At 35.0% G+C, this 11,134-nt stretch overlaps 1 protein-coding gene across 2 annotated transcripts in view; it reads left to right on the top strand.

Annotated features, from left to right (window-relative positions):
- The first annotated feature begins 1,810 nt into the window (after positions 1–1,810).
- Positions 1,811–11,134, top strand: part of LOC127837223 (uncharacterized) — a 29,685-nt gene continuing 20,361 nt past the window's right edge. Inside the window, exon 1 of one of the 2 annotated variants that reach the window (XM_052364149.1) lies at positions 1,811–1,943. In XM_052364149.1, coding sequence (XP_052220109.1) covers positions 1,897–1,943 — 47 coding nt within the window. In that variant the 5' untranslated portion in view covers positions 1,811–1,896. Of the gene's footprint in view, positions 1,944–3,535; positions 3,653–11,134 lie in introns of those variants that run through there. The other variant, XM_052364150.1, reaches the window with a different exon arrangement.

Consider the following 11,134-nt stretch of genomic DNA (forward strand, 5'->3'; position numbering starts at 1 on the left):
CTTAGATCTTCCAGACCTCCATACAGTTTTTTGTTGAGGGTTGTGTCTTCGGACCACTTCGCAGCTCGCTCCTGATCGTGTCTTTTGCATCTTTGAAGAACATGTTCAGCTGTTTGTTCCTCTTCTCCACATATACAGAGTGGTGAGGGTACCAGCTTGTATTTTCTGTACAAGTGGGCATTCAGTCTGTTGTGTCCTGAGCGTAGTCGAACCATCACTACGTGTTCTGCTCTGTTAAGCAGGTGATAAGCATCTTGCTCTTGCTGGGGCCTGGTGATTGCCTTTATGATGGTGACTTTCTCTCTGTATGTAACCTGGGTATTTGGTTGCTCTGTTTTTGTTCCCTGTTTAGCTAGTTAGTCGGCCTCCTCGTTTCCTGACACTCCACAGTGGTCAGGTATCCACCGGAGTGCTATGTTGAGGTTATTCCTGAGTCTTGTCATAAGTTTAGCTAGTTTGGGGGAGGTGTTGAATGTCAGAGTTTCAAGGACCGATCTTGCATCTGTAAGGAATACTAATGAGGTGGTATCTTCAGGTGAGTTCAGGCTGCCTTCATGAGTGCTTCTGTCTCAGCTTTGTAAGTGCTGCACCTCTTTCCTGTGGCCATGAAGTGCTTTTTTCATTTCTGCCTGATGGATATCTCATGCGGATCCCAGCTCCTCCGTCTTCAACGGCTCTAGAAGCTGATCCGTCTGTGTATACATGTGTCCACAGATCTGATGGGAAATCCTCGTTTATCGTGGCTAAGGTATGACTTCTTTTCAGGATTTCATTTTGTGCTTCTGAATCAAGTAGGGGGACAGTAAGTCTGATTTGTACTTTTGACAGATTATTTGCTGTTGGATTTACAATGTCTTCAGAGCTGAGTGGAGTTGTTTGAGTGTCCAGCTGTTGTGCAAACTGTCTGTTAAGTGTCTTTATTTCCTCAATGACTACACTAATGCTGAGTAACACTGCTCGAATTGTTTGTATTTTCATAATTTTTTTTTTTTTTTTTTTGGGGGGGGGGGTCGCCGTAACAAACTAACTCTTCCTGTGTAAGTTTATTTGCAAACTGCAAGGACCGGGGATCGAACCACCGACTAAGCTAGCCGGCTGTACACATTTGAAAATAAAATTAATTATCTTGACATATGGACGGGTTTATGGTAAAACTTGAATCGTTTTGGATCTTCAAGTGGTAATCCAGTTTATAACTTTATTTCTTAACGATCAAGCAAATGCATAAATAGCATAAATTTAAGCTTAACTTAAATATTGTGGTTTCTTGCATAGTATTTTATTGTGAAACAAAGCTTCAACATTTAGGGAAAAATGTGAATAAGTGTGTGCAGAATGAAAACTGCAATGAGAACATTAATAAATTACTAATGATCTTTGTATGCTAGTATATGTAAGACAGTCTGCTTAGAGGCGTCAAAATAGAGCACTCGAGGAAAGTGTATGTAAGTTTATTTGACCTGGATTTAAACTGCTGCTCAAATTTTAACCCTGTACTGTAGTTAATTGATGATGATGGTTTCAATGAAGCTTGTATTTGCATACAATTGGTTGACGGGGAATTCATTTGAATACATTCACAGTATAATGTACAACTATAACATTTATAAAAGAACCATCACCTCGTAATTTTAAACAAAAACATAATTAAACCAAAATCTGGATGACTTTCAAATATTCGCGCCGTGGTAATTTACATTACGTATGCCGCAACTTACACATTCTTTCCAATCATAGTTTGAAAGAAGAACGCTGATTGGTCGTGAAAAAGTAACAGTTAGTTTGATTGGCAGATGTGGGATAAACGGTCATGTGACATAGCAACGTGTTCAGTAGCAACACGCTGCAAAACTGTATGCAACGCAATTTTAACGAAGCATTATTTTCCTCACAAAAATGAATTACGGAAAGACATTTGTCAAAACTGATGTTAAAATAGTTTCGTAAGTACACTATCAATTTAATATTTTCGACATCGTTATCTATTTTGTATCAGATATTAAATAAAATGATTTATTATTCATAAATATAAGCGGGTGGGGTGATGAAAAAACGATCAATTTATTATAAATATCCAATTGCTTTTTTGTTTGTTAATTGCAGTTGATTTCCCGCATATAACGCATGGTTATAATAAAGGCTATAATCACCTTTATCTGGTGATATATACATTTTCTTAAATAAATAAACAAATACATCATAAAATATCTTTCTCGATCATGCTTTTATTAGATTATTATTATTATTTTTATTATTATTATTATTATTATTATCATTAATATTATTATTATAATAATTATTATTATTTTGTTGAGACTGTTAATGCATGCTAATATCAGTTGATTTACGGTTCAACAGACAAATGTAAACGGGTTGATACATACACATGTATTTAATTTATGCTATAAACACGTGGGCATAGATTTTAAAATGTGCAAAAGAAACTTAGTTACAATAAGTCAAAATCTACAGATCAAGTTGATTACATATTTTGCATCAAGTTTATTTTATTTATTTCCTTGTTTAGTCCAGGAAAGATAGTAATGGCAGTAATCGTTTTAGTTATAACAGAAATAAGAAATTTAACGTAAGAAATTTTTAGATCACTACTACAATAGTGTTAGGGGCATGCTTATGCGGAGGCTGATGTATTTATGAGTTTATTTGCAACTGACTGAATTGAAGGCGTTTTTACTTTTCACTGTCTGTTTATATTTATCTTGAATAAATAAACTCATTTGACTCGATGATGGTTGTATTTTTCTCGTACTGTATGTTTCATGATCGTACAAATTGGAGTAAAAAAGTTATTGACAGCAAAACCATCCACAACGATTTTGTTTACTCACGTGACTTTCGAAAAATTAGATGTTCAATTATCATTTTGTCAGTGTCCCATAATGCATAGGATTTGTGCATGAGTAGAATATTGAAAAAATCCCGATACTTAATTTTCCAAAGACTATTAAATTTCTAAAAGAATAATTAATTGACGAAAACATTATGTTTTATCCCACATTGTGCTACCCGATTTTCTATCACATTTTATTACCCGACCTTTCGAATAGCAACCACATCTGACACCTATTGCCCTTTTCCGAACATGTGGCTATGCTATATGTGTATATAGTTATATTCAAATATGTTAATTGGTCTATCAAGCATGAATTCCATAGAGTCAACTGCATGTTTATTAAAAGAAAAAATAATATAAAATGGCTCAACCGGTGAAAATATTCGTCCTTTTAACCAAAAACCAACAACAACAACGAAAATGACACACATTGTCAGTAAGATACACATAACTTCACTTAAACACAGTCGTCCTCTGTATACATAACTACCCTAATGTTACGTATGTTCTTTTTTTGAAAATTAAACCTATTCGCACGCCGGAAACTAGTTGTTGCCCATTAAAAGCCGCATTGTTGCGTTGCCAAAATGTTTTCGTTAGGTGCATCCTGATTGGTCGTCTAAAGTAACATTCAATATGATTCGTTCGCATCATAATAATGATCACGTGACCGAGCAACCGCTTCAGTAGCAACGAGCTGCAAGTATTCTGAAAGCGCACATTTTACGGCTGTTAAGATTTAACGAAAATAATGGGTTACGGACAAGTGTTTAGTTACGGAAATGCGTTCAAAGCTTCGTGAGTAAACCCTTTTCAATACTATTTGATTTTTAGGAATAATTTCGTTGAATTTTAAAGAAATTTTAGTGCTTTTTTGTTTCAATAAGTGGGTGGGGTAATTTTCCAAAAATTAAATCACATTATGCAAAGCCTATAACGACCCGAAAGTCTGTACAAAAGGAAAGACAACAACAAACTCTACAACACCAGCGCTTAAAAAGTTAAAATATATTTTGTTTACATATAAACGCAAAAAATAAAACGTCTGATAAACAATGTAAACATCCAAACCTCAAAAGACACATACATTTTCATTTTACCCGGGAACAGTCATTCAATTGAATTTACTACCTCCCATAGTGGCAATGAACATGAGGAAGCCACAGTAGGAATGTTTTTTCAAAACCCTTTCTCCTGTGTCTGTTGTTGTCCCCCTCAATAAGTTAAAACTTAATTAATATCCAACTGAGACCCCTTTGAACAGTTTACACTTCTTAACAAATAGGTAGTCCAAATAATTAGACGTAAGCTACCCCGCTTACGATGTAAATCGACCTCATATTTATAGGAGTAAACAAATAGGCACCGACAAAAAATCTTCTATTTTAAATTAAAAGAAAGTCTGTATCTGAAGAAGATAAAAGTATTCTAAATCATGTTTTTTTGCGGTACTAAAGGAATAATCATCCGCATCTAAATGCCAACAATATTTTTAACTCTAGTGAAAACCAAAACCATGTTTGTGTACTGTGTGTATTAGAAAGTTTTTGAGGTTCTACCGGGCCTGGTGTCTTATTATGTGAAGACCCAGAAGAGCACGCAGTATCTACTGAGCTTTCATTCATATTTATCATCACATAGGCATTTATGCGGTAAATCACTAAAGGATTATAAGTAATATATATTGAATCAAACATGGATAAAGAATTATCTGACATACCATCAAAAGCAAAAATCAATAAAGTTTGTATCATTGTAAAAAAAGGTTATTTGAGGCACAAAAGTAAATATCACAGTAATTTTCAAGCATCAAGTTATGTCCTTAAAGAATCAATTTAACACTTAAACTTTTAATATTTAGGAGTTTGACTGCGAAATAATCAAACAGAATATGTGGTGTGCAACTCCAAGAATTTTAACAATATTAATAATGTCTGACCCAAGCAACAGAAAGCAGACATCAGGGTTTTTTTTTACTAAGAAAGTGACGCCGATAGTCGGCGTCTTCCCCTACCAGAATTTTTTCCCCACAAAATACAATTTCTCCTCCAATAATATCATTTTTCACCAAAACATATCGTTGTTTAGCATTTATTTCAGTTTTAAACCGATTATTAATAATTTTGATTGCTTAATTATCCATCGCAATACTAGCTTGTTTGCGGTGGTCGCTAAAACACTTTAAAGTAGAAATCATCGTCTACGGACTCGGATTAGAATGTTTAGTTTGCAGTTCCTGTTAATTTTTGCAAAGTCATTCGGAACATTTCGCTTTTCATCACTGTCAATGTTGGTAGAAGAATCCTCAAACTAAACGTGCTTACATCTGAGTCGTTAAGGGCATGCTATATAACATAATGGATAAAGGGAAGTCACTCTAAATGTCATTTGTGTTTGTTAACGTTTTTTTAATGATTTTGACAGAAAACTTCTTTATTGTAATTTGGAAAAATTTCATCTAGATTTGATTGGGAATGGGGCCGTTTTTTTTGCTTTGGACATGCCTCAATTTTCCGGAGACGCAGACAGTGGTGAAAAAACCCTGAAATCAGAGTAGATGAGTTATAGACATTGATTAAAACAGTTTTTATTTTTTCCCCAAATATGTCTCTTTCGCCCTCTAATTTCCCCTTTCACCCAGCGTCCAGCGTCTTTCCCTTTGTCTAAAAAAAACACCTGGACATACTATGAAACCCGAAAAAAGTGAAGAATTAAAATAAGAAATTTCATTTATTGATTCAGTGTTCTGCCGTGAATATGTACTGTTTGAGACAGGGACCCTTTAGGGTTAAACAAGGGGGACAAAAGGGAAAAATTTGGGGACAGAGAAATACATTTGAAGCAGAATTAAATTTTCAGAAACTAATTACCTTTTACTTGCACTCTTAAACTGGCTAGATGTAACATTCTAATTCAAACTTGAACATTTTTTAAAAATTTTAAAACTGTCAAACAATTGTCAATATATTAACACAACTTTGAACAGTTACATTTATATAATGTCTACATCTACGTCTGTCTACATCTGCTTCAATGGAATTACAGGCAAAGATTCACATTTGCTTTACACTTCTTCAGTGATCTAAAGCCTTTTCAAATTAGAATTACTGATAGTAAAGGCTTTTTTTGGTTTGGGCTTTATGCACAAACTGCATGTTATTTTGTTGTGTCAAACAGTAACCAAGAAAATTCTCAAAGCCAATTTGCTTGGAATGTACATTTAGGGGCAGACTTTTTTCGTCATTGCCAAACGATGTTAGTACTTGGGAAGACTCTGTTGGGGTGTTATTACTATCGATATATTTTTTCTTATTTTACTTGCCGGAGGAAAAAAAATCAAAATGGATTTAGTTTTCTTCGGCCGGTCACTTTCTGCCATTTTGATAGGTGCCATTTTGATAGGTGTGGCAATTTCCTTGATAACTGATTGGTTGTTATAGTCTCAACTTACCAATGAAATAAAGTGTTATTAAAGTAAATTAAGAATTGGCAGCGAAATGACGTCACATCCAATGAAATAATTCTTCTAATTACGCATTAACTCGATTTCTTTAACAACTTTCAAATTTAATCGATTAATTTTTATTCCTCATTTCTGTGTGCCCGCGGACCAATATATGGAAAACGGGTGGGGACAAATCTATTTTCTTTGCGCCAATGACGCATGGGGGCATCCACGGCAGAACACTGTTGATTTTTAGTAGATTTGGGCTTGAAATGAGTCTTCCCAGCAATTTTTTTAAACATTTAATTACAGAGAATAAATTGATAGTGGCAGAGAGAGAGATGTTTTGTTGCAGATTAAACAGAGTTGTTTATAATAGGGATTAAAAGGAACAGTCAACCAGTTACATTTTGGGGAAAGATTTACCTGATTTCTTTACTATGCTTTTTTCATGGAATAATTAAAGAAATTTTACGTTTTGCGGATGACATACTACCAACTGCGCTGGCAATTAGTTAGAATAACATGTTGCACCATCACAGTAATAAATGTCAACAAACCAAGTAATAAAGCAATAAATCAGTACTTTTGTGGTTTCAAACAGGGGATACGTTTTGATAATTGGCGCTATTGTTTTGTTTTACTCGTGAACATTTAATCGGCAAACTGCGGGGGTGGGTCTATAAGCGAAGTGGTATATTGGTAATAGACACATATATCTATTTCTAAATAAAAATCAGTAGAAACATTGGACAGCTTATTTTGATGTTTTGTTAATCAATACTCAACACTGATTTCTCACAAAAATAATGTGTTTATAAGCAACAATTGTGTCTAGAATTGAATGTGTAGTTAATGTCGTTTTAGTTTTATTAGGAATTAATATTATTATTTGTAATTTACGTCACCAACGATGCCACCACTTCCGTCTGAGGCAAGTTTTATTTAAGATGCAATTTATTGAACTCATTTAATAAATTAATATCAAGTAAAAACTTATTTAATTTTTTTTTTTTATAGTATTTATCCATGCAATCAGAGCAAATTTTCTCGAAAACAGGTTGCCTTGTCACCAAGGCTCACAATCGAATCAGCCACAAGGTAGTGGACAGAGGCATTGTCTTGAACAAACAAACACTGGTTTTGTGTGCATGATCTGAATATACATGTATGTTTGCTGATTTGTTTGAACTGTGAGATAGTGTTTCAACCATTTTACAATTATTAAAAAACATTTTTATATTAAGTTAATTTTAGTTGAAAAAATAAAACAGAATGAACAATTAAACAACATTATTGTGAGCGATACTGCAGCCTGACCAAAAATAAATTAATTACATGTAAAAATTAAACTTTGTATAGTTCTTATAACTTAATAGACTTACATCCTTTTACGCAGGAAAAATAAATACAAAATATAGCATACATCAACAAAATTATAAAAATAAATGTTATAATACATTTTAATCACAAACTGATATGTTATCAACGCAAGCAATCTCAAATTATGTTCGTTTGTATAGTCTTTTAGAGTACATGTACGAGCGGTATTACACATTGAATGCATTCTTAAACATTTGTATTACTAAAGATTTGTCTGTTCACCACTTAATAACAGGTTATGGCAAAAGGTTAACCCGTGAATGTTTTTTGTAACCTCTTGCATCCCAAGTTTATAAGTTTGTGTGTGTATTTTGAAGTTTATGAGGTCCATCTGCACCTGAGGCTGCATTATGTGAGGACCAGGATTGTGTCCCAGCATTCCTACCTAAATAATTTACTTGACTCACGAAAGAGGGGACCAATTTTGAATTATAGCAGCAATGGATACACTGCAACTCCAATATATCACGGTTCGTTATATCGCGTTGTCCAATATATCGCGAATCGGCGATGGCTCCCAAAAATCTGACGAGCATAATCCCTTAATAACATATTTTAAAATCTGAGAATTTGCTGAGATAATATCTGTTTCAAAGTTGTATTTTACCCTTTTTTCACCCAGTTTAATTTCTTTTTAATCCGACATTCATAATCCAGTTTTAACCAGATTGTTTGCTCGTATTGTACACCACTATAGCACCTGTGTACTGCGATAAACAATGAACCAACTTGTCAAACATCACATGTCATTTTGGGTGTTACCACTGGGGGCTGACGAGGTCAAAGCGTAGTCCGTTTCGCTACAACGTCGGGTATATGTTTTACTACAAAAACATTGTTTAAATACATATGACATCGAGAACGGATTAGTCGAAAATTGTGTTTTAAACATGTAAGATCATGCTTTTCTTATAACAAAACTCTGAATTTAAGCATAATGAAATTTCATAGGTTTGTTACATCAAGTTATAATCCAAGATGTGTCTGGTTTATGCGGTTAAACATGAAATATACCGCTGATTTTCAAAGCGAAGTCAAGTTTCACTTTTAAAAATGCAATTAAGGTTTACAACTGTGTTTAATTGACACAATTTTACAATTTCCATATTGATCTATGTATCGTTAAGCCACTGGTGTGTTTATAAATGTGTAGGGTGACTCAGTTATCAGAAATAAAGGCTAAATATTATTATTAGGCATGATCATGTCTCTGACAGTATACGTATAAGCCTCGCTACGACAACGCTTTAGCGTGTATGCGTTTCTCACAGAAGACGTATTGGTTATCTCTTGAAGGCAAAATAAAGAAAAAAAAGTTAATACAGAGTCATGGAGTGGCTGGATGTTTCCTTTGAGGAAGAGGTAGTAACAACGGCACAGCATGATTCGAAGCGCACAGTCGACATTGTATTGCACATTATTATGATATAATTAAATTCACGACTAGGCCAAATGAAACGATTAAAATCGAAAATCCATATAATATAAGATGACAGTTGAGAGTCGATAACCTAATGTCGTTGATCTCAATAAAAATGACGCATCTTTACCTCGTGACAATCCCTTATGCGTTCATTTTGATACAGACCGACCATAGGTTTTCAGCATACGGTACTCTTTATCAAATAACATTCGATTCTCGTTATCCCCAACTCGCTCATCTCAAAACTCTGCTTATGTCAAAGTAAATCCCATGTCCCAACTTCGATCATTATTTATCTCATACGGAATTTGATTTTTACATTGTATATATCAAAGCGATTTTCTTGAAAATCGGTTATCGTCAACTGAGATGAATTTCATGTTCGTATACATGATTTTACCTGTAAAATCCACACCTGTAACAGCCGTAAGGTGTGGAAAGTAGGACCCCAATGGCACAAATCCACAATTGCATAACCAATAATAGTATATTGTTGTTAAGGTGTGGCAGTGGGTTCTGTCACAGGTTATTGTTTACTGCGTACATGACAGCCGGTAAATTTACCTCGTGTTACAATGCGGTATAGGCCCAGTCTCACTACGATACCGGCGGAGCCCCAGTGCGTGATCAGGCATCTACCGGGATGAACCAGGGCCCTACCGGGATGAACCGGTGCTCCACCGGGATGAACCGTGGACGACCGGGGACAACCGGGGCTCCACCAGAGCTCCACCGGGAAAGTATTAAAATGTTTAATACCTCCGGGATTAACCTGGAATCACCGGGTAGGACCGGCAACGACCGGCGTGGCATCGGGAACAACCGGGACTGTACCGGGAACAACCAGTATTAAACATTTGAATACTTTCCCGGTGGAGTCCCGGTTGTCCCCGGTTAAACCGGGGCGTTGCCGCAGCTCTGCCGGGGTCTGATGCCGGTATAGTCCCGGTGAGTGCCGGCGTAGTGACGGTATGCCAGGACTCTGCCGGCTTTCACCGGGTTCAACCTTTTCGTTTGGATGTTCATGCGTACAGTGAAGCATGGCATCTTTTGCACTGGGAAATGGCAGTCTTCAGTAACTGCAAACTGCATGTGATTTGTCCTGAAATGGATACAGAAACTTCGTTGAGCAACCTATACATTATATTTGTACTTCGTTGCGCAACCAATACCTACTCTGTGCGAAACCTATACATAAAGTGACTTGTAATTTCCTTCGAAAAAAAGCATTTGAATAATTAAAAAATATGTTCGTAACCTGTTTTGCACTTTAAAATGTGTAATGTACATTGAATCAAAGTAACATGTAGTTTTATTTTATATAAGTAACCGTAATTAGCTAATTTAACAGAATAACCACCTTATGCATTGCTTCAAATCAAAATATTTCGATTTTAGCTCAAAATAAACTTAAAGGTTGCATTTACGCGTATTTGTTATTAGTTTGTTATTGAAAATAAGTACCTACTATTACTGAATGTTCCGTTCTCTAATCCTTAAACACCAGAAAAGATGAAACTCGCCTTATTAAGAAGTGTATTTACACAACGTTTTCATAGTAAAACATATACCCGACGTCGTAGCGAAACGGACTACGATTTGACCTCGTCAGCCCCCAGTGGTTACCATTCTCTATTGAATTTGCTTTGAACTGCCAAAACGCATCAGTAAACACATGAAGGCGTATACAATTATAACTGTAAATGTCACAAGTCAATACTGACCTATCTCAACAATCTTTGCGCGTTAGATACAGTGTAAATTTCTTGCTTTTAATTGAGAGGTTAATCATGTCCCTCAGTATGTCAAACTGAGTTAACAGGGTTTTTTTTGGCCTGATCTTATAGCCCAAATTCGGCTATGTTCCCAATCCCAAAAAGTATACTTTTTTCCCAAAATGTGGCAAAAAATTCCCAATTTCCAAAATATTTTTTTTTTGTTTTTTAGAAAGAAGTGTCTTATGCGTATTTTATCTCAATTTTAATTCAATTACATATAACAAATTATTATATGATTTTGTTCTTTTAAT

This window comes from Dreissena polymorpha, chromosome 7, assembly GCF_020536995.1.
Source record: "Dreissena polymorpha isolate Duluth1 chromosome 7, UMN_Dpol_1.0, whole genome shotgun sequence".
In the NCBI taxonomy this organism is placed as follows: Eukaryota; Metazoa; Mollusca; class Bivalvia; order Myida; family Dreissenidae; genus Dreissena; species Dreissena polymorpha.